This window comes from Melanotaenia boesemani, chromosome 24 (assembly GCF_017639745.1).
Source record: "Melanotaenia boesemani isolate fMelBoe1 chromosome 24, fMelBoe1.pri, whole genome shotgun sequence".
Taxonomy (NCBI): domain Eukaryota; kingdom Metazoa; phylum Chordata; class Actinopteri; order Atheriniformes; family Melanotaeniidae; genus Melanotaenia; species Melanotaenia boesemani.
In genome coordinates this window covers 1,540,922-1,566,038 of record NC_055705.1, presented here as the reverse complement: position 1 = coordinate 1,566,038, position 25,117 = coordinate 1,540,922, and the positions used below count along the sequence as shown (strand labels likewise).

Genomic DNA, 25,117 nt, shown 5'->3' with positions numbered 1-25,117 from the left:
CAGCCGAGGCTTCTTTATTTCAGTCAGACCGACCGATCCGTGGCAGCGGTACCCGGAATTACTCGTCGCCATGCCGGTGAATCATAATGCGGATAAACGGTCGTCCAGTAGAAGTGGACAACTTCACCTGCAACCACCGGTAACGGCGCAGAACTGGCGTGTAAAGTCGGTCAATGAATAAATAAACAATCCTCGTCTGTATGAAAGTCGCTCGATCATTGATTAATGTTTTATTTAAACCGCTAACCCTAGTTCCATTATCGGACGTAGCCGTGGTTGTGAACACCAGAAGATAAACTGCACTCTGTGAACGGGCATATAGTAGATGCTGGTGGCTTTCACTGTTTGTTTGCATCGTCTTGTTTATTTATTTCTTTAAGTTTTTTTTCATTGATTTGATGACAGTTGCAGTCTTCTCAGGTTGCATTTCAGTGTGTGGTTTAGTGGCCGCAGCTCTGCAGAACACAGATAATCTACATTTAAAACGACGTATTCCAACACAGAAATGACTGAATGTGAGTAAAAGCATACCTGTACTTTATTATTGGAGCGTTTTTGTCGTGTCTGTTAATGATGGAAAGTTTATATGGAAGAGAAATACCACTGTCCGATAATGGATTCACACGATGACTCGTTCATTTCCCTCGAGCAGAGTGTTTTTTTAATCGAGTCATTTTTAACGCTAATTATGAACAGCTGCGGACAGTTTACGTGTCTTTAATGAACATTCAACCCTTTGGTTGACTGAGCTGGATATTCCCATCCGGGGTATTTTTATCCTGGTCTCGTGGCCAGACCGCAGCTAGCTCATGTGCTAGTGGTGTTAGCCTGCTGATGCTAACTGGAGACTGGTGGAGGATCAGATGTTCGTCTGGAGGTCTGGTTGAGCTGAATAACTGTGTGAGTCTGCAGAGCGATGACAGCGGTCAGAGTTGGGATATTTCATACTTTTATCTCCTCTTGAAGCCATGTCATCCATCTCTTCCAGGTGGCTGTAGGAGATCCTGGGCTGGAGTCTGGCAACAGAAGACGCCTTCAAAACGTGTCTGGAAGCCAGAAACTAGCTAAGTGGTCCATGTGGGTGAGTTAGAGGCTCTCTGGGGTCAGGAGCTAGTTAAGAGCTGGCCCGGGATCAGGCTGCAGCCACATAATAATCCTCTAAAGAGCATTACCAGGCTAAGTTTGGCCCAGCCTGTCAGCCATGATGCAGACCTCTGACTCCTACAACCAGAAGAACTCGCTCTTCAACGCCATGAACCGTTTCATCGGTGCCGTCAACAACATGGACCAGACAGTGATGGTCCCCAGCTTGCTACGGGACGTCCCGCTGGACGAGGATCTGAAGGCGGTGGAGAACGGGGCCGCCGGCGCCTCCAACGGCGCCGCCTACTTCCACCAGGACGGCGACATGTACGGCTCGTACGTCCTGCTCAAGTCCATCCGCAACGACATCGAGTGGGGCATCCTGCAGGGCGACGAGCGCTTCAAGGAGAAGGCGGGCCGGACGGAGATGTCGCGGGTGGAGGTGGAGGAGGACGACCTGGAGAAACAGTTCCACTTCCACCTCAACGGCCTCCACGCAGTTCTCGCCAAGCTGACGCATAAGGCCAACACGCTCACGAACCGCTACAAGGAGGAGATCGGATGTGGGAACTGACCCTGGAACGGGACCACGTGGGGGCTCCAGACACATTTCAGCTCATTACGTCATTTCACCTGGTCGGTGGCAAAAGAATAAAAATACCAAAAATCAGCAAAGTTCAGTTTTAAAAGCGGAAATTAGCAGCTAGACGTCCTCCGGAGGTTCAAACGAAACCTCCCGAGGATCCGAGCTTGATCCCTGAGGAACGCCACAGCTGCAGAACCGGGCTGCACCAAGTGTCCTTGAATGCACCGTAAACAGACCTACATTCAGGTTTACCGCAGCCAGGATGAACTCGGATTTGGTCGTTAATGAGCTAAAATGTCAGAAAACCCGTGTGGTCGGTTCACAGAAGGACGGCTGGGCGGAGCGGACGCTGTCCAGCTCTCTGAGGACGCTGTCCAGCTCTCTGAGGACACTGTCCAGCTCTCTGAGGACACTGCTGGTGTGGGGTCTTTGCACTAAGGTTTCAGGGATTTAGCCTGTCCTGTTTTTCCTGACGTCCTTCATTTCATGCTGCAAACTTCAAACTATGCAAAGCGCCGAGGACTGAAACAGAAAACTGTCTGAAAAGTTGTTTGTTTGCTAAATGCTGAAAACATTTCATCCATGTTGTACTAAACTTGTAAATTATCATTAAACAAACATGTAAACATGGAGGCAGCCCTGCTCACCTGCAGCTCACCTGAACCTCAGACGGATGCACTGAACCAGGAGGAGGAGGAAGCTAGAAGCAACACTGGAGATCTTCTATGGGATGTTTACGCTGGTCTTCATGGTCCAGGGCGTTTCTCTGACATGCTTGTTACTGTGTTTTCTACTTCACGTCCAGCCTGGCTATTAAAAGTTTTGATGAGATTCTCAGTGTTTGTGTTTTTCATGAGAAACTTTCAGAAGTGAAAAGCAGATTTTTCTCCTTTTTATTCTGATACAGCTCCAGTTCCCCAAACAGAATCCAGTTACAAATCTCATCCACCATATTTGTTCTCAGTAGAACCTAAACAGCAAATCAGGTGTAGAAACTGAGACGTTTATCTTTTCTTTGGTTCTGGATCCTGTTCACATCTGGCTTCTTCTCTGCATGATGGAGCTTTAACCTGCATTTGTGGGTTTCAGGGTGAACTGTGTTCACAGACAGTGGTTTCTGGAAGTCTTCCTGAGTCCATGCAGTGGTTTCCAGTAGAGAATCATGTCTGCTTTTAATGCAGAAGATCACCAGCATCCAGCCTTGTCCCCTGCACACAGAGATTCCTCCTGGTTCTCTGAATCTTTTGTTGACATTATGCACCAGGGATCACCAGCAGCAGACCTCTCGAGCCGGTGTCCTGAAGATTTTCGAACGTTCCCAGCTTGTGCAGAACAAGCTGCTGGTTTGAACCAGGTATGATGCTGCAGGTACATAAAAAAGAAAAAGCTCCACACCGGCCCAAACGGAGTCGGTGATCCCTGTTAAAGTGTTGATGGAGGAATCTTCAGTCGCTGTCTGAAACCGTTCCACGCTGGTGAAGCTCTGCCCATCTTTCCATCTGAGAGACTCTGCCTCTCTGAAATGCTCCTTTTATACCAGTCATGTTACTGACCTGTTGCCAGGTAACCTGGTTAGTTAAATGCTCCTCCAGGTGTTTCTGGTTTGTACCATCAGCTCATCTTTTCAGCGTTCTGTGTAGAATAGAATCGAGGTTGACTGGACGTGGAGATGCCTCCATTCTGGTTTTATTTCATGTTACAGTGTCCACATTATCGGTGGTTTAGTTTTAATCATTTTAATATTCATGTATTCATTATCCAGCGCTTCGTCCATTACGGGTCGCGGAGAAGCTGGAGCCTACCCAGCATGTAGCCGGTTCACCTGGACAGGTCACCAGTCCAGAGGTCAGACGCCTGTCACCACAGCGTTTCCATAACGACGCTGATGCGGAGCCCTGCGTAAAGCTGGTTCTCAGGTTTCTGACCCAGAAGCTCTGATTTCTGCTTGGACCTGGTCCGGTTCTGTGACGGATGACGTCCACCCTGAAGAGGAGCCAGATCTGTTTCCAGTCGGATCAGGTGACTGGTCGAGTTTCATCGAGGAAGAGGTGACCTGAGGCTCGCTCCTTTGGAAAGGTCCCACATTCCTGTGTAGGATTTTACAAAGTACAAAAAGTCCTGATTTATAAAAACGTGTGTAGGTAAGTACTCTGCTGACGAACCTGTTCTAAGTATACGCTGGATATTCAGGCTCATTTCCATTCAGAAATGCCTCCAACTGACCACATATGGTAGCAGCATTCCCTTTAGGAATGCGTGAATGGACTTTTTCTCTCTGAAATCACGGCAAAGAATTTTTCCAACATTGAAACTGAGGTATTTGTAGGAGAAGTAGAACGAAGCAGAAAACACCGTTTGAAACACGTAACGCAGGCGTGACCAACAGAAAAAAATATATTTCAAATGTTTATTCTAAGTTTCATGATTATAACTGACAATTAATGAAAACTCCAAATTCATTGTCCCAGAAAATTAGAATATTACTGAAGATCGATACAATCATGCAACATTTCCTTCATCAGAGAACATAACTGTGGACACTCAGCAGCAGTCCAGTCCTTTTTGTCTTTGGTCCAGGCGAGACGCTTCCGTCTCTTGTTCCAGAGTGCTTGACACCAGGAAAGCGACCTCTGAAACCACGTCTTCATACGTCTGTGCTGGTGGTTCCTGAAGCTCTGACTCCAGCTGCAGTCCACTCTTTGTGAATCTCCCCCACATTTTAAATGGGTTTAGTTCCACAACCCTCTCCAGGGTGCAGTTATCCCTCCTGCTTGTACACTTTTTCTACACATCTTTTCCTTCCCCTCTATTAATATTCTTGGACACAGAGCTCTGTGAACGTCCAGCAACGACCTTTGTGTCTTCCCTCTTTGTTCAAGGTGTCAATGGTCGTCTTTTGGACAACCGTCAGGTCAGCAGTCGTCCCCATGACTGTGTAGCCAACAGAACAAGACTGAGACCATTTAAAGCTTTTGCTGGCGTATATATATGTATACATATATATATATACACACATATATATATATATATGTATACATATATATATATACACACATATATATATATATATATGTGTGTGTGTATATATATATATATATGTGTGTGTATATATATATATATATATATATATATGTGTGTGTATATATATATATATATATATATACATGTGTGTGTATATATATATATATATATATATATACATGTGTGTGTATATATATATATATATATATATACATGTGTGTGTATATATATATATATATATATATACACACACACATATATATATATATATATATATATATATGTGCGTGTATAAATATATATATATATATATATATATATACACACACATGTATATATATATATATATATATATATATATATATGTGCGTGTATAAATATATATATATATATATATATATATATATATTTATACATATATATATCTTCTAGACTATCATTCAGTTACACATACTGAAATTCAGAGATCGAGTAGATTACAACACAATTGAAATCATGTATAAAGTTAATAATAATCAAATGGCGTTCTGTATCCAGAGGCTGTTTAAAAAGAGGGAGAAATGTTATGAACTTAGAGGAAATGAAATGTTTAGCAAACCCAGGGTACGGACAAATGTTAAGTTTCACTATATATCTGTCTCTGGTGTCAAATTGTGGAACAGTTGTTCTGATGACTTAAAAATGAGTTCTACTTTGAAATCACTTAAAAGAAAGTACATAAATGATATAATAATGAAGTATCATGATAAATGACATGTAAAAGATTTTGTGGGTTATTTTTATGGTTTTTTTTTTAAAATGTTGCTCTTATCAGCAATTGAGGTAATGATGTAAATCTTTTTTCAATGTCAATTTAGTAAATTATAGCAAATTGTTAACATTGTTTTAGTAATGGGTAGGCATTTTATAAGCTACTAGCTTCAGCCTACACCCTTTCGGTCTTTGTTTGTTTTGTTTTTTTCCTTTCTGTAATATGTTTTATTTACTTTCACTATGCCGAAATAAATAAATAAATCAGATGAAACGGAGACGTTTCACCATGAGATGAAAATATGAGCTGATTGTGAATCTGATGGAAAAAGTTGGAACAGGAGCAACAAAAGGCTGGAAAAGTACCTGGTACAAACCAGAAACACCTGGAGGAGCATTGGACAACTAACCAGGTTACCTGGCAACAGGTCAGTAACATGACTGGTATAAAAGGAGCATTTCAGAGAGGCAGAGTCTCTCACATGGAAAGATGGACAGAGCTTCACCAATCTGAGACAAACTGGATCTAAAACTGGAACAATTTTAGAAAAATATTTTTCAATGTAAAATTCAGAAGACTTTGGAAATCCACCATCTACAGTGTATAACATCATCAAAAGGTTTAGAGAATCAGGAGGAATCTCTGTGCGCATGGGACGTGGCTGTATAGGGCTAATATTTCCATGAAATGGTACAATGTCTCAGTTTCAACATCTCATATGTTGCTTATGTTGTACTGGGAATAAAATGTGGGGGGATTAGATTCTGTCTTTGTTTACACAGCGTCCAACTTTTTAATCATTTTTAAATAATTTTAAGATATTTTGACCTGTATTTACTTTTTATTGAGCTGAACTCAAGTCACAGCTTTATGACATAATAATTATTGCTTTATAATGTCAGAGGACTCAGACTGATTATATATGCAGATATTTAAATTTAGTAAAAAGAACATATTTACATACTGCTGCACTTCAGATTTGATCAATAACCAGATGAAATCTGATCAGCTGCTAAATCCAGCTGTAAATTATCATTATTATATTTATAGTGGAGTTTTTATTATACTGATTAAAAGATGTTTTCATATTAAAAATCATTTAAATGTGTTCGTTATAAACAGACACGTTCATAATATTTGAACGAGACCTGGAGCATCCTGAAGGGAACCCGTCCGACCAGTAGGAGGCGCTGTGGTTCCACCACCGCCTGACACGCTCATCCACCTTACAGCAGAGTGCCAATTAGTGTTTGACGAGGTTAGAGCCAGAATAATTAACACACACGTGTTTGATTAGTGTGTGAATGTGTGTGAGTGTATGTGTAATAAGTGTGTAAAGGTCAGAGGTCAGCAGGTTCATCGTGTGTGTGTGTGTGTGTGTGTGTCTGCTGTCACGCACACACACACACACACACACAGATCAGCTCGATCTGATCTGTGTGTGTGTGTTTTATCGCTGCTGTCAAACCTTGTTTCCGTGACGATCACCACAGTGGCTCTGATTATTCACCTGTCACATTCGCATGCCACCCCCCCCCCCCCCCCCCGTCTCCCTCCCTCAGCGGTTGCCGTGGTAACCCTGCTCTGAGTGACAGCTGGAGGTCTGACTGCAGCAGCAGCAGCAGGGATGAACTGGGTTTTCACCAACAAACCATTGGGGTGTACTGGTTTTTACAGGAGGTGGCTGGTGGCGGTGCCACCACCAGAGGGCGCTAATGTCACGCTGTTTCTGATCCGCTAATGTCACGCACACACCGAACTGATGAGAAGAAGCAGCATTGATGAGACGCTTTGCAGTGGATCTGAACGCCTCATCTCAGAAAATAAACCAGCGTTTAATCTGCCCAGCACACCAGAACAGTCTAGAAGGAGCAGCAGAAGTCAGCCGTACCTTATAGTAACGAAAAGCAAAAGATATTTAAACAGTAAACGTGAGCCTTGTGATTCTCTGACTAGACCAACCCGTAGACAGTAGGCCTATTAACACAGTTTTCCATCAGATCTGACACCTGGACCTCATCTGGATTCTGAAGAAGGAAGAACTTCAGACCAGCAGAACCGGGAGGAAGTTCAGCAGCTGGATGCTAACACAGCCAGCACAGCGACCACAGCTAGCACAGCGACCACGGCTAGCACAGCGAACACGGCTAGCACAGCGACCACGGCTAGCACAGCGAACACGGCTAGCACAGCGACCACGGCTAGCACAGCGAACACGGCTAGCACAGCGACCACGGCTAGCACAGCGACCACGGCTAGCACAGCGAACACGGCTAGCACAGCGACCACGGCTCGCACAGCGACCACGGCTAGCACAGCGAACACGGCTAGCACAGCGACCACGGCTAGCACAGCGAACACGGCTAGCACAGCGACCACGGCTAGCACAGCGACCACGGCTAGCACAGCGAACACAGCGACCACAGCTAGCACAGCGAACACAGCGACCACAAACAACGTCACATTGAAGAGTTTTTAAACAGCCACTTGAATCAAACTGGATACCAGACCAAGGTTGCGGGGCTTATGCAGCTACATATTAATGAAGCATACCGCGGTGACGCTGTAACTGACCTCATGCAGACACCTCGCAAGTTTAAATCCAGCCTGACGCACTACGATAGCACTGCTGTAGTTTTTTCTGCCATAAACTCAACACTCACCTCTGTTGTCAGCATGTTGTTTCCTTTATACTAATTCAGCAACTGTATCTGGTCAGAGTTCTCTAATGCGCCCCCTAGTGGAATCCTCTGGTAATGCAACACAGAAGCAAGTACATGAAAAATTATGCTAATAACGGAGCTGGTTGCCCAACCTAAAGCAACATATAAGTATATTACAAATATATTCTTGGGCTTAAGACCCATTTATGCTTGATGCGGACGGACAGTTTCGTCCGTCTTCTGCATCAGGTCCTTGTGCAATTTGCTCGGTTTCAGGAAGCTCGGCTCTCCGTCGCTTGACACAGGTGAAGGAGCAGCGCTGAGCAGACTCGCTGACATGTTACCATGGAGAGAAACAAACCAGAGATGAAGAAGAGGATCAGGAAGGGAACAACAAAGCAAGAGAATAATAAAGACCAGGACAACTGTAGAAATTGCGTGAGCTTTTAAAGGAGTGTTTAGGTTGTGTTGGGCGGTTTTGTGTACTTTATCTGTACGAGTGTGTGAGAGGAAACGATTAGAAATAAGTTTGAACTGACCCACAGCGTGCTTCATGTTCCGGCTCAGGATGAGCTGTGAATCCCCATCAGAACCATCCCTGATCCACTGGTTTTACACCTTGTACCAACTAATCCTCTCCCACAAAGAGGTAAAATGTGTGTGTGAGTGTGTATGTGGAGGCAGTGATGCATGGTGGGAAATCGTTTAGTGCCCTCACCAGTCCTTGGTGACGGCCCCCGGCGACGGGATGAGAAATGAGGCGGAGACGAGGATGTAATTTGAGAGGGAGAACGAGGAGGGATGACGGAGTGACAGATAGGAGAGAAAGAGAGAGGGATGAAGAGGAGGAGGGGACAGTGAGTGATGAAGGAGGACAAAGGAGGACAGTGAATGACAGAATGAGAAGGAGAACAGGAGGACGAGGAGGAGGACAGATCTCTCCTTCTCTCACTCTGTCGAGGCGTAAATAAGGCGAATGCTTCTCTTCTCCTGCAAGCCAATTTGAATAATGAGGCGGTCTAATTTCCCTCACACACACACACACACATTTTCCATGTGATGCCCTGATTGTCTGCATGTGCGTGTGTTTGTGTGTGAATGCGCGCACACGGATGTTTTTTTCTCTTGAGCTGCAGGCGAAACTCGTCTGCTTTTCTCTTTCAACACAACAAAAACACTGATTCCCAGCGGAAGCCGTAAAACCTGCTGCTCCGCAGGAATTCCACCTCAAGCCTTTCGCTGCACAGCAGCTAGGAGGCGCTGTTGCATCAGCCCTGGATTTATGGAAGGAAACAAGAACTTGACACAATTTAAACTCACATTTCCAGGCTGAGCATGAACATGTCCACCAGGAAGTGACGATGCTGTTGCTGCAGTACTATAAGCAGCCACTAGGGGGACTAAAGAGCTAACACGAACCAGCTTTAACATCTATCAGGCGTTTCAGAGCGTTCGCACAAACGTTTATGAAGCTGTACATACCTGTGCGTTCATTAATTTTAGATTTAGATAAATTTTACGTAGGACTGAATGTTTATACTAGCCTGGTTACCCGGGGCAACTGAACTCTGTTGTCCAACCAGATGCATAAAGGTGATTTATACTCGCGCGGCGTCTGCATCGCTGCCGAAAGCGCTGCGAAGCTCCGTGGAGGCTGGATGTGCACACCTGCTACACAGACAGTTACACGGAGGTACTCCCTTGTGATTGGTCAATTTGGGATCACAAGTTCCCAGATTTCTGAATTTTCTCGCTGAATTTGTGTGGTAACCACCGTTTTTAAAAACAATAACCAGTGCATCAAATTGATCGAATTCTTTCTTCATTTTCTTCCACAAGCTAACAAAGACACTGAACCATACTGATTGTATGTTGTTGTTTTAAAACAGAAAATATGTACCTGAAGTAAACCATCAAAAGAACTCCGACCTGGTGAGTTTACCGGCCGATACCACCCCTGCTGCCACCTTCAGGTTAGGAGGAGAAACTCACCAGCGTCAGCTACGCCGTAGCCGACCGCACTCAGACGCTGCATGAGTATACATCCGCCTTTAAACACATACTGCAGAATTTATTTCCCTAACGTAATGTGTTGTTATTGTTGTTAGTCATGTGCTAGCCCCATGTGAAACTTCAGTGTGAACTGAATCTTTGAACTGATTGTGGACCAATCAGAGCCTGTTGTTCGGTTGCCATGGCATTTACAATCTCTAATGCACTGTGATGTGGAATAATACTGTAAATGACGGCCAGACAGTCTAAACGGAAACATAGATAAAATGAAAAGCAGCATGACATTTACAAATTACAAATTTCCTAAAAATTTTCCTCGGACTGCTAAAACCAGCAAAATTACGTTAAACATTCTTTATTATTGTTCCTGGTGAACGCTGACAGCAACTTTAAACTGAATTCTGTTACTAACTTAGTCAGCCCTTCAGTTCACTTGATTGTAATTAAACTTAATTCAATTTAGCTTTATTTATAACGCACCAAGTCACAACAAAGTCATCGCAGGCCACTTTTACAGATTCAGTCCAATTCAAACTAATCCATTAAAACATTTAAAACTGAGCTTCTGCCTCGTTTTGCTGGTACAGTTACACATCATGTACAATCCATCGCTGCCAAGTTGTGTCTCTCAGGGCTGAGAAACAACTTTTTTCCAGCCCAGAACATCACTTTACAGCTTTTTCTTTACGGCACCACGTCAAACGTCACACTACATATCAACATTCAGAGGACATGATTAGAAGAAGAGAGGAAAAGAGAAAAGACATCGGACTGATTTTTACTGAGTGGACGGAGCTCGGAGAAGAGACAGGATGAAGACAGGTGGAACTCAAAACATGAGAATATTGCGGAAAACTTCATTTATTTAGTAATTCTACTTACAAGGTAAACTAATATATAGAGTCGCTGCAAGGAAAGTAATATTTCAAGTATTTATTCGTAAGTTTGATGATTATGGCTTTCAGCTGATGAAAACTCAAAAATCTAAATATCGGAAAGTTAAAATATTGCATTAAATTAATAAAAAAAAAATTATTTGAATCCAGAACTGTGACCATGTGATGAGTCTAGTCCTGCATATGAACCAGGTCTTGGTCTGAGTCCTTCTGCATGGACTCCTGCCTCCATGCGGCGTGGATGTTACCAGCCTGTGGTCCTGCTGGGTGGAATGAAGACCAGGATGCTTCAGTCCTTCAGATCTTCTGCATCGCTCTGTCTCATGTGTCCCAGCTTCCTCTTGGAAACGCTCCAATAGTTTTTCTATGGGGTTCAGGTCTGGAGAGTCTGTGGCCAGTCCAGCCCAGTAATCCTTGGTCCTTGAACCAGGTTCTGGTCCACATCTCCACAAAGGAAGCATGAAGAGCTCTAAAACCTCCTGGTAGACGCCGCGTGGACTCTGGACTTAATAAAACCCAGTGGACCAGCACCAGAGGACACGGCTCCCACATCACCACCCACTGTGGAAACTTCACGCTGCACTTTAAAGGTCTTGGATTGTTGCCTCTCCAGTCTTCCTCCAGACTCTGGGACCTGGATTTCCACATGAGGTCAGGATTTGCTCATCAGAAAAGGACCACTGCTCAGCAGACCAGGTCCTGGTTCCTTTAGTCCAGGTGAGACGCTGCTGACGTTGTGTTCAGGAGCAGCTGGACTAGAGGACGATGATGTGAAGTCCAGGTCCAGGGTCCGTCTGTGTGCGGAGGCTCTGGAAGCTCTAACTCCAGCCTCAGTCCAGTCCAGTCCTTGATCGGCCTTTTCCGGACCGTCCTCTCCAGCTGCTTCATCCTGCTTGTTCCAGCTTTTCCTTCCACTGAGACCATTTAGATGCTCAGGATTCCTCTGCCGGTGTTTTGGATGAATTAGCTGGTTAGAGGCGACAACACCGAACCTTTTCACTATTCTAATTTACCGAGATTTAGATTTTTTAGTTTTCATTAAGCTGTGAGCCATAATCATCAAAATTATAATAAACAAATGCTTGAAGTGTCTCACTTTGCATGTAATGAGTCTTTTTAATATAATAGTTTATCTTTTTAAGTTGAGTTATGGAAATAAGTAAAGTTTTGGACCATTTCCTATTTCTTTAGTTTCACCTGTAAATGCTGAATTCGCGTTTGTAAGAGGGCGCCTCAGAGAGAAAACTTTTCAAAGTTCTGTAGTTGGGCAGGAAGAAAAGGCCTTGTTGTCGTCATCATCATCATCATCTAACTGCCGCCCTTGACTCAAAAATGCCTGGAACTCAGAAAGGAATAAAAAACAGTATCAGAAAAAAATCTCCCTCAAGTTCTACAACATGAGGAAAGAACAGAGAAGCTTCATCTGTTCCTGCAGACGTTTCACCGGGGAAACGTCATGATAACAAACTTTCAGCTCATCTTGCAGACATGTTTGTGTCTTTGTCCGGACTGGAAGCGTCACATCGAGGCTTGTTTACAGAGAAACGGGAAGTTCATTGTGAGAGGCCGTGAAACTGAGATCAGTGGCACAGAAAAGGAAATGTGCGTTATTTAACGTCTCAGTTCTGGAATCACAAACGGAACCAAAACTTGACTAGAACAAAGAGATGAGTGTCAGACAAGATGAAGGAGCTCTGAAGCTGCACACGATCAAGGCAAGCTGGGCCAGGCGAGGGGACCTGCACACATACAGATGGTTGAATGATTATTTCCTTAATCACTTATCAATAAACTGATTAAGTTAAAGTGGTATCAGCTAATTCTGTGAAATTTACTAAAAAAAAAGTCTGTCCTAAACAGGCACAAAGAAGAAGTGGTTCTTCTTTGAGAAGCTGACGTCATGACTGGGTAGAGACAGATTCACCCGAACAGCAGACCGCTGCGATGCTTATGTCTCAAAACACCTGAACAAATACTCAACAAGCTTTGGAAGTGAAGAAGGAATACCCCAGCCGTAGAAAAGGCCTGTTCAAAGGTGAAGCTGGTCGTGGTGTTACATGTGCAACTTTCCAGCTGCTGGACAGCAACCGCAGCAGCTGTTTTCCACCGATGGAGACTGTAGGTTGACTACAGACCACCCAGTGAAAATACAGTTCATATCAGCAAACTGAGGTCCATCAAACACTAGAATCATTCATCCATTTTCCACCGCTCATCCGAGGTTGGGTGGCCTCATCAAAGAACCCCAAAGTTCCCCCTCTCCAGCCCTTCTTTCCAGCTCCCCCAGGAGAATCTCAAGGCATTCCTATTGAACTGACCTGCATAAAAACGCTTCTGAATCATACCGCACGTCATGTCTCTGTAAAAAGAACTTGAACCTAATTCCATTAAAATCTAGTTTTTTTAATAATTGTTGGTTTTGATAACTAAAAGTGCTCCAGACTGTCGGTCGTTCCTGTGTAGGCGACATAGGCGGTTGCCTAGGGCGCCATCTGCTGGGAGGGCGCCACACTTGCAAGCCAAGTCTACAAACAGGTGTTAACACAAGACTACGTTCACACTGCAGCTTACGTTCCTGCTTCACCCAACTGATGTAGTCAATAGATATAAAATGAAGAGGCATAAACCGAGAGATATTTTAACATTATCATTAGAAGCTGAGTTGCAATGCAGCTTCCTACCACTTGGGGGTGCTAATGTCAGCTAGCTGTTAAACTCCAATGAGCAGAAGAAGACTCAGCTTGCCACTAGCCTTTAACAAACGTTATGAAGTATTTAAAACGAAAAAACGAAGACAGAACTGGTGGCAAGGCTCCATGTTACCAGCCCTGCAACGGGCTGGCGACCTGTTCAGGTGTACCTGCCTCTCACCTGCTAAATGCTGGGATAGGCTCCGGCTTCCCCAGGATTGGACAAAGCGGTACAGATAATGGATGGATGGGCTCCACATTACCTTCAACTGGCGTTGGTTAAAATAAGTCCAATAAGTCAAAATTTCCAGGATTAACAGATTTTTCACTGATTAAGTAAATTTGTTTGAGGTGATCGTGTCTTTATTGAACGTGATCTGTGAAGTATTGATCACATACAGTATCGTTGGAATCTAACGATACCTTGAGAGGGGGAGATTTCAGGACAGAAGTCGAACCATGGTGATGATGAGGAGGAGGAAGGACTCTAATTGATTTCCTCATTTTCCCTCTTGCGAAGAGAGAGAGAGTCAGACAAGTGCAGATGGCGGGCAAGCGAGCATGTGTCTGCACTCAGAGAGAAAGTGTTGGCAACGAAGCGTAAAAACGTGTGTGTGTGTGTGTGACCTTGTCTGGCAGCGCGTGTGAGAGAGGCGGCGAGGGCGAGCAAGCGAATAGAAAGGGGAGCCTTAAAACCGTCTCCATTATTCTCTCTCTCTCCCACACACACACATCCTCACTCGGCCTCACACATTCCTCTGAACCTTTTTTCTTCTTCTCTCTTTTGTTTGTGCGCCTCCGCAGAGGTAGATCCCGCTGTTCTCCGACCTGTCGGTTTCCTGTTGACATGTAAACATGAAATGACAGAGATGAGAAACAGCCTACAAGGCGAAGCAGAGGGTGAAACTCCTACTTGTCATCCAACCTGCCACTTTCTCACGTTGATTTATAGTTAATTATTTCTTGTTAAATAAAAAACTAAAAGCAGCTCATCAGTAAATCACTGCTGGGTTTCCGTTTACTAACAGATGCCCCCTCCAAGACCATGAAGAGAGTGTAGAACTGGTCCACTGTTCCACGACCTGGAAAAAAACCACACTGCTCCTCCTCAATCCAAGGTTTGACTATCCGACGGACCCTCCTCTCCAGCACCCCTGAATAGACCTTACCAGGGAGGCTGAGGAGTGTGATCCCCCTGTAGTTGGAGCACACCCTCCGATCCACCTTTTTGAAGAAGGGGACCACCACCCCAGTCTGCCAGTCCAGGGGAACTGTCCCCGATGTCCACGCGATGCTGCAGAGGCGTGTCAGCCAAGACAGTCCTAGAGCATCCAGAGCCTTAAGGAACTCTGGGCGGACCTCACCCATCCCCGGAGCCCTGTCACCAAGGAGCTTTTTAACCACCTCAGCGACCTCAGCCCCAGAGATGGGAAAAGGTCCCACGACTCTGCTTCCTCATCAGAAGACATGTCAGTGGGATTGAGATGGTCTTCAAAGTATTTCCTCCATCAACCCACAACGTCCCGAGTCGAGGTCAGCAGCCTCCCATCCCCACATCCCCAACACCACAATCTCTTTGAAGCTGTCCGGAAGTCATTCTCCATGGCCTCTCCATGCCTTAGCGACGGCCAAAGCTACATTCTGCTTAGCCCGCCGATACCCACCAGCTGCCTCTGGAGTCCCACAGGCCAAAAAGGCCCGATAGGACTCCTTCTTCAGCTTGTCGGCATCCCTTACTGTTGGTGTCCACCAACGAGTTCGGGGGTTACCGCCACGACAGGCACCGATGACCTTACGGCCACAGCGCTGTTTGGCCCGCCTCAACAATAGAGGCACGGAACACAGCTCATTCGGACTCAATGTCCTCTGCCTCACCCCGGACATGGTCGAAGCTCTGCCAGAGATGGGAGTTGGAAATCTTTCTGACAGAGGACTCCACCAACTTATGACCAGGTCCACAGCTCTGCCCCTCTCTTCACCCACTCAATCATCGAACTGCAGTCTAGAGTGTCCTGGTTACAAGTGCACATGTGGACACTCTTATGCTTGAAAATTGTGTTCGTTATGGACAATCTATGACGAGCACAAAGTCCAATTACAAAACACCAGTCAAATTCAGATCAGGGGGGCCGTTCCTCCCAATCACGCCCCTCCAGGACTTGCTGTCATTGCACATGTGGACATTGAATTCCCCCAGCAGAACGAGGGAGTCCCCGGTAGTAGTGCTCTCCAATACCCCATCCAAGGACTCCAAAAAGTGTGGGTCCTCTGAACTGTTGTTCGGTGCATAAGTATAAACAACATTCAGGACCTGTCCACCACCTGAAGGTGGAGAAAGGCTACCCTTTCATCCACCGAGGTAAAGCCCAACGTACAGGCGCCAAGTTGGGGGGCAATGATTATGCCCACATTTTCTCAGCGCCTTTCACTGGGAGCCAACTACAGAATGGAAGAGGGTCCAGCCCTTCTCAAGGACAGTGGTTCCAGAGCCCAAGCCGTGCATCGGGGTGAATCCAAATATATCTAACTGCTTAACTGGAACCGCTCAACCTTGCACACCAGCTCAGGCTCCTTCCCTGCCAGAGAGTTGATATTCTACATCCCTAGAGCTAGTTTCTGCAGCTGAGGATCAGACAGCCAGGATTCCTGCCTTCGGCTGCCGCCCAGCTCAAATTACATCCGACCTCTATGGCCCCTGCTGCCCTGGCGACCTGTCCCTGGTGAGCCCACAGGAGGGGGGAGGGGGGCTATATCACCCCTTTTGGGCTGAGCCTGACAGGGCCCCATGGGCAAAGGCCCGACTACCAGGCACTTGCCTCTGTGCCCTACCTCCACGTCTGGTTCCAGAGGGGGACTCGGTGACCCACGTCCAGCCAAGGGAAACCTGGCTCCATCGTATTTGTTTATCATAAGGGTCTATTGATTTTGTCATCTGCTAGTGAACTTACTGGTTTGAGGGTTTAGTACCGCAGTGAAACCTCAGACTGTATACAAATCCCTTACAGGCAACTCTTAAAGGGACATTGTGTAAATTTTTTGTTTACTGGCCAAAATCGATGCATATATGTGTTACCATCAGTGTTGGGAGTAACAGCATTAAAATAAACTACTACTACTTTTTTCAGTAACAGGCAATCTAACTAATTACTCATTCCATCGTTCCAATGCTGTTACCGGTACTGAGGATAAAACGTTACTGACAGCGAGTCAGAGTCACAACAACTTTAAGTACACTACAGATCAATTCAAGTCAATTCATTGTGATCCAGTAAAAACAAATTCACATTAATCCAATTAATAACATCCTCATCCAAGCTTAGAATATAATGACCTAAGAAGCCAGCAGACTCCATCAAATCTAGAATCTGCCATCCTGATCTGGACAGGGTGACAGGGAACATCTCCATTGACACTTGCCTTTCTCTGAATCTCTGAAATCTGACTGATTCCTCTATTTAGCATTTCTAATATTGGGGTAATCAGCTGTAATTGAAACAGAATGATTCCCACCAAGAAGCTCTTAAATTATACAACATTCATGGTGATGGTTCCAGGAAGGCAGACCCAGCTCTCAACTTTCACCCAGCTAGTTACAAGTATTCACGGCTTGTTCCGCCGCTAACTGGCTGAACAAGCTGGGAGTTCAGCTCATAGCCCAGTGACTTCCTGATTAGCTGTCAGCTGAGTTTGCAGCTCCCAATCTTTCAGCCAAGCAAACCTCAGTCAGTCAACTAGCTGCAGTTTGCTTGGCTGGCCAAGTGCCTGTACAGCATCTGTCTGCAAAAATGACTGTACAGTTTCAGTCTGAAAGCAGTCATGATTAGTTCCTGAAAATATTCTGTGTAGAAAATCCAAGATGACTGACGTTACCTTCCTAATGACGTGGATTCAAAGTAAAAATGCTCATAGTTTTAAAGGCTGCTTTTTCGATGGATGGATAGATGGATAGATAGATAGAGAATTATATACCTTGTAGTACATAAATATCCTCTGGACTCTTGGGGCCCTGGGCCCTTCGCTTTGGCCACCCTGGAATGCCGGTGCCTGGCGGGGTCGGGGGCTGCTCATCTTGGCTCACCGGGGCCTGTGCCCCGTGGCCACAGGGTTCTCTGGCTGGTCTTCCTTTGCTGCCCTTTGGGACGGTTCCGGGGTGGCCTTCATGTGCTAGGGCTTGGGTGGTGCGCCAGGATCGCTGCTGATAGCCTGGGTCTCTGGGCCACCCTAGTCTGCCTCTAGCCTCTGTAGAGGCGTGGTCACATTTGCAGGATCACACTCATCTCTGATCCTCCTCGTTCCTCATCCTCTGCATGCTGACTCGGCACTGAGGTGTCCAGTGGGTTTATACACTAAGAGATGCTTTGGTTCAGGTGTGTGTGTTTCTGGTTCTTTGGTTGTTGTTGTGATACATGTTGTTGTTGCTGTCTTGGTAATTTTTTTTAGGAATTCCTGATGATTGTCAGTTTAGTTTACATGTAAAAGCTGCAGGAAATTTTCTGTTTCTGTACAGGTGTAACAGCTGCTTCTCTGCTGTTAGGTTAGATTGAAGTTTGTTGTCTTATGTCTGCTGTCTTTGTCTCTTCTTCCTTTTTTCTACTTTCGTTTTAACTACTTTTCATTATTTTTCTCTTTTTCTTTCCCATCCGGTCAGGTCCAGCAAGATTACATAAATTCCATAATTCAGAATAAATAAATAAGATTAAAAAAATGAAAAAAAAAGTAAAAAATAATGCGTTAACTAATTTATGCAATGCATTAAATTTTTTTTTCACAATGAACACATGTGCAGCATGACACGCCCCATACATCCGTCATTTCTCTGTTATGAGGGCAGGACGTCATAACAGAGTGGAGAGGCATGATGGAAGAGATCAGCCGGGTGGCTCTATGGGTGGACTAGAGAATTCTCAAACAACCCTGATTCCGTGGAGAATAAGGGAGTTTAACACGGTGAGAGGGTTCCACACCTGCACATTTCCTGCATTCATTTAAACATGCGACTGTCCAGCTGCGTTTTGCAGCAACGTGTCTGCTCTTTAGTCGTCTCTGTTTGTGACGGCTGTCGGTGATCAGCTGATCGGCTTTTCTCTCTTGCTGCCTGTGTTTATGGATCAGCTGAGGAGGAGGAAACTAGTGGTTCATGGTTCACAGCGTCACATATTTACCTCAAAGTCTTGTTGTTGGCAGGACCTTCTCTAACAGAGTAGCTGCTGGTGGTAGACAGGGTTTATACTTCAGCTATGCAGGGGCGGGTCTAGAAAGGTTCTGATGGGGGGCCAGGAGCACTGACCAGGAAAAAAGTGAAGAAAAGTGAAGAAAAACTAGTAAAACAAGCAGCCAATGATGTATTTTATCAGCAGGTGTTTACTTTGTACTGACCATTGGACATCTGACGTTTACCCAAGAGAAGGTCAGTTAACAGTAAATATTTGTAGCATCGGTTCATTCTGGTGATACGATACAGTAAAAACTGGCAGATTTCAAGCATATAAAAACTTGCGAATGGTGATTAATCATGATTATTTTGTAAGCTGTGAATAATAATAATAATGAATAATTCATTTGAAAGCTGGGATTAATCTGATTAAAAAATTTTAATCATCTGACTGCCCAAAGATAAACAAATTTAAAAAAAGAGATTATGAAGAGAAGCCTTATACCCATGAAGCTCCACTTGGCAAAGAAAATTTGTTTGGCACAACAGCAGCCAGACCATCATTCTGCTGCCACCGTGCTGGACAGGACAAGTAAAAAAAAAATTAGGTGAGGGGCACTGGACCTCCATTATCAAGGCTGCTGTCGATTAACTTAAAGGTCTACAGAATTTATGTGTTACCTCCCAACCCAACTCACTAGAAGATTAAAATGGACCCATTTGCAACAAACTTTTGGAAAGACTGGAAATGTTGGAGGCTGATAAGTTTATTTGAAATATTTGTCAAAGCATTCACGAGAACCCTGAAAACATTTCTTCAGTTCTGCAACAAATGCGACTAAAGTTAAACTGCAGAACAGATTGGACTGAAATTTGTCAGAACTTATTCACAGAGGCTGTTTCCATTCAATCATGTAAAATTCAGGGTAAAATATTACTGACCAAAAATAAGCTCTGGTTCTCACCAAGGTCTGCAGAACATCGTCTCTGAACATGCAACACGTCCAGCCTTGAAGCAGATGGGTTACAGCAGCAGAAGACCACACCTATTGCCTCCTGCCAGCTAAGAACAGGAAACTGAGGCTACAATTCACACACACTCACCAACACTGGACAATAGAAGATGGAGAAATGTTGCTGGTCTGATGAGTCTCCATTTCAGCTCCACATTCAGATGCTCGGCTCAGAATCTGCTGGAAACATCATGAAAACATGGATCCATCCTGCCTTGGATCAACACTTCAGGCTGCTGCTGGTGTAATGGTGGGGGGAGGTTTTCTTGGTCCACTTTGGGCCCCTTAGTACCAACGTGGCCTGGTTTAACCAGCACAGCCTACCTGAGTATTGTTGCTGACCATGTCCATCCCTTTATGACCACAGTGGAGCATCTTCTGATGCTACTTCCAGCAGGATAATGCACCATGTCACAAAGCTCAGATCATCTCCACCTGCTTTCTAGAACATGACGATGAGTTCACTGGACTCCAACGGCCTCCACAGCCACCAGATCTCAGTCCAGTAGAGCAGCTTTGGGATGTGGTGGAACGGGAGATTCTCATCATGGATGCAGCCGACAAACCTGCAGCAACTGTGTGATGCTGTCATGTTAATATGGAGAAAACCTCTGAGGAAGGTTTCCACCACCTGCTTCATCTATCACACCAGGATTAAAAAGGTCCGACCCGGTACTAGAAGGCGGTCCTGATAAAGTTTAGTTTAGTGCTCATATGTACAAAAGAACATCATCGGCATAAAATGAAATACTCAGAATTGTTTCCCTTCTTGTTACACCATAATCTATTGACTTCATTGTTCAAGCTGAATCAGGATATTGCAAAAGATCAAACATTATGTTTTAGCCTTTTAGACTTAGTCTGGCACAACATTAGGCGCATGAGAATACATCAGTTTAGCCAGTCATCACTCACACTCAAACTAGAGGTTGTGTCTGAAAAAGGGGGCTCGACCCAATACTTTAAAAAAAATAACTTCAGACCTATAGCCTAAAAACAAAGCTTGAGCCATTACTGGTCTTGTATTAGATAAAAAAAAATGTAAATCCCCCAGGAGGCTGCTGTGATGTGGAAGGAACCTTTTCCTGACAGGGTAGCAGGAGGTTTGAGTTCCCATCTCAACTTTCTGAAGGTTCGGAAGTTCTCTTTATTGTTTTCAACACTGCTAAAACTTGCTAACAAGTTTGTTTTATTCCTGTGTTAAACTGCAGCTACAATCAAAACCTGCAGAAAGAGTTAGCATTCACATTCAGAAGGTCTTAATGAAAATGTCGTCACGCACTTCTGGTGGGAACTGATGAGCTGGAGCGTTTAAGAGCCAAGAAACGATAAAATCTGCTGTTTTATGATCTGACAAGTTTTTATTGAAGCTTGCAGATACCAGAGGTTTTATGTTGGGAGCAAAACACCATCACAGACTGAATCTCTGCTCACAGCCTGGCGTTCAGCCTTCTGCAGTTTCCCACTCAGACTCAGGTCGACTCGCGCACGGACGCCGGCTGTTTCCAGCACACACTCCTCTCCAGCGCTGTGTACACAGACAGGCTATTCATCTTTCCCTTCAGCAGCATCAATAAATGATGGCTGCTCTGCCTCCCTCTGTTTAAATATTCATCGGCAGCGCTGCTCGTCTCGCTCGCTAAACAGCCTCGCACGCTGCCAGCCAGACAACACACACACACACACACACACACACACACACACACACACACACACTCCCTGAGGCGCATTAGCAATTCAATCCGACGTCCTCAGCATCGCGTTAGGCAGCCACACACACAATCACGGCTACACACTTGCTGCTGAACACACACACAGCCTTTGCAGCGCTGCATGAAAGTGTGTTTGTGACGGAGGGGATGAAACCCGACGCTGCCGGACGCCTCGTTTATCACTGCTTGAAGGAACAGTCCATCACGTCAAAGTTTCCCCACAATCAGTGCTTTAGTAAATCAGTTCGTTCCATCAGGACCTGGAGGAAGAAGAGGAAGAGGTGTTCCTGGCTCGCTGTCAGCTCTGATACAAATCTGTGGCGTGAGCAGGAAGCGAGCATCAGAGGAAACTGACGTCAGTGATGTTGACGTGTGGATGCCGCTGATGCGTTCCATGTGTAAACCATCAACACACTTCCAGATACATACCACATATCCACCAAACACACACCTTCATCCTTTGTCCTTCTGTACTCATCTCCTCCTCGTTCGCACGTCTGCAGCCTTGAAGGATGTTTTTGTCTCTAATTAAACTGCACGTTGCCATGGAAGTTTAATAATAATGGCATATTTGTGTGTTTGGTGTTTGTATGTTACTGAAAACAAAAAAGCAAGATAATAGTGAGATTCACTCACAGAAACCAACCAAAAACACAGAAAAATCCCTCATCTGAGCTAATGTTACTTCAGTGTTCTAACAACTGACATCAAGTTTTCTAAATGAAATATGGAATAAAATCTGACCAGGTGATCTATGACAGGAGAAAGTCAGCTTCCAGGAGTTCATATCGAACAAGATCTAAACATGCTTCAACATGTCTGTGCCACTTTTGAAACTCAACTAGAAAATCAAAAATTAACCACAGATAACTTCTGAATTGTGCAGGTCTGCACTAGCAGCAAAAGATAAAACCACACGAGGGCCGACTTACCAGCACTGAGCCACAAGCATTATTTAATGATCCAGTCTGATAGTTTTAGGCCCTGAGCTTAAGTTTCCCATAACTGTTACTCAGTTTATAAGGAAATGAAGCTGATTGCCATCTGTAAATATCATTGTATTCAATATTAAAATCTGCTCCAAATGCAAAAACAACAAAAAAGGATCCCCAGGATCGAGCCCTGTGGGACACCACAAGACGGTGGAGGGGAGTCTGACAAAGCACCGGTTTTATTCGGGACTTGGACCACATCACTGAAATTGCACTAAATCAAATCAAATAAAAGCTTTAACACAGCAATTTAAACACATATTATCTCCCTCACATGCAGTCACACAGACGTCCACACACAGGCACAAACAGAGCAGTTACCCCCCAAACTCCCTAATTTCTCTCTGAGAATAAAGATATTAAACGGAATAAATAGCTGACTTGAAGGCTGCTATAAGGAAACAATGTCTTGGGGATCCCATCACACCAGGAGCCAGGACCCCCAGCCACCCAGTCAAAGGTGATCACCATGACAAAAATCCCCAGACCGAGCAGGTAAAGCTCCCGGTGCAAAGGCTCCCCATGAGGAAAACACTGGAATTAAATAAATACACATAAAGGACTTCATAAATAATGTGCCAAAAAGTAATAAAATATAATAAAATAAAAATAAAGCATGAGTTAGATAAAGATCAATGAGAATTCAGTTAAAAGTTAAGCTAAAAAGGTCTTAAACCTTTTTTTAAAACACCAACAGTCTCTGCAGCCCTGAGGTTCTCTGGCAGGCTGTTCCACAGACGAGGACCATGACATGGGAAACAGGCCTCGTTGTAAATCTTGGTCCTTTCCTAAGCAACTAAAAGACCGGTACCAGAGGACTTCAGGGTCCATGAGGGTTTATAATTTAAAAACAAACCAGATAAATAAGAAAGCCCAAGACGATTAAGATGTTTGTAATCGATGAAAAGAACCTTAAAATCAATCCTGAAACACACGATTTTAAACCTGGTGTGATGTGTTCCCTCTGGTCCTCGTCGGAACTCTGCTGCTGGGTTCTGGAGTAGTTTTGTAGCAGGTTTGAAACACATTTCTTGTGAATACGACAGAGCAGGGCATCACAGTAATCTGTTCTACTAGAAATAAAGGCATGCATCAGCATCTCCGTGCTGGCAAGAGAGAGAAAAGGGCGGACTCTGGCGAAATTTTTAAATGACAAAAACAGTCAACATAATGAATGTCCTTCTAAACACAGACAGTAGCAGAACTCACTTTTGGTTCTGATAGATTTCAGTGCCACTTCTCGCACAGTTGACCAGAACATCTTATTAGACGGACTGGAAAATTTGTTGATTATGTCCAGTCCACTTGTGAATTGGTTTGAATACTACTTGAAATAGGAGGACTACTGGTATCTTTATATCTACTCAATGATGACACTTGGAGTTCCCCAAGGCTCTGTGCTCGGAGCCCTTTTGGTCAGCATCCACATTCTTCCACTAGTTCAGATCATGGAACAAACCAAGTGTCTGATCATAATTATGCTGACAACACTCAGCTCTAAATTACTGTCTCATCGGGAGACTCTGGTCCCAGACAAAGTTTCAGTTCATGTCTTGGTCAAATCGGTACTCTGATGTTCCAGAACTCACTTCAGCTCAGTACAGATAAAACTGAAATTGTCGTCTTTGGATCCAAAGATGAGTGTCCAGAGATTAGTGCCCAGCTTCAATCAGCAATGTTAAAACCAACAAATCAATTCAGAAATCTTGGTGTAATTTTGGACCCTGAGTTAAATTTTACCTCATGTTAAAGCAGGAACCAGAGCAGCCTTTTACCCCCTGAAGAATAAATCTAGAATAAGGGACCTGATTTAAATAAAAATTCCTTATCATCTGTTTTCAGTCATCTATTGATGGCTGGATGGATGTTATATAAATGGCTGCCCTTGATGTTTGGAATATTTTTATTATTTTTATTATAATCTTATTTTCCTTAGTCTTGATATGTCGGTGTTGAACCCGACAGAGATCAGAGGAAGTGCTAAAAAGAGAAAAGGACAGAAATGAAATGTGGAAATAAAAGTTGTCTAGGCTGCCTAAATCACATCAGTGTTCACAAAAACAATATAAACTACCACAGTACTACATGATACATAAAGAAAATAGGATAATGATGAAATCAAACGTACCTGCAGAGAAACGTACCAGCACAAACATCAGTAACATCTAGTTGGAAGCGGATGGAGAGACAAGCACGTTTGTTAGTGTGCATGTGTGACCATGCAACAAGGATGAAATGTGTGCTTGCAAGAGGGCCATGACCACGCCTCACCTCGAAGCATCCGGGAGAGACAGGGGTAGCCCAAGGCCCGGCAGGTCTGCAGAACACAGAGCCCAGGACAGCCAAAGCAGGGGCACCGAGCAGCTCAGAGCAGCGACGAGCAGGCCCAGCAGGCACCGGGCGATGTGGCACAGGCACCCCAGATCCAAGGGCCACCCACCAACCCCCCGGCAGAGCCCTGCCCAAGAACCCGATGGAACCCGACCACCCTAGGCAAAACCACTGCGGGCCAAGCCAACCCAGCACCAAGGCTAGGTACCTCAGG

The 25,117-nt window shown here is 44.6% G+C and overlaps 2 protein-coding genes across 2 annotated transcripts in view; one reads left to right on the top strand and one right to left on the bottom strand.

The window, feature by feature from the left end:
- LOC121635317 (mid1-interacting protein 1-B-like) overlaps positions 1 to 2,500 on the top strand; it is a 2,658-nt gene extending 158 nt beyond the window's left edge. Inside the window, exon 2 of the mRNA XM_041978461.1 lies at positions 989 to 2,500. Within this exon, the coding sequence (XP_041834395.1) occupies positions 1,202 to 1,657 (456 nt within the window). The 5' untranslated portion in view covers positions 989 to 1,201 and the 3' untranslated portion in view covers positions 1,658 to 2,500. The remainder of the gene's footprint in view (positions 1 to 988) is intronic.
- LOC121635255 (NLR family CARD domain-containing protein 3-like) overlaps positions 1 to 25,117 on the bottom strand; it is a 1,000,352-nt gene that overhangs the window by 391,225 nt on the left and 584,010 nt on the right. The window lies entirely within an intron of this gene.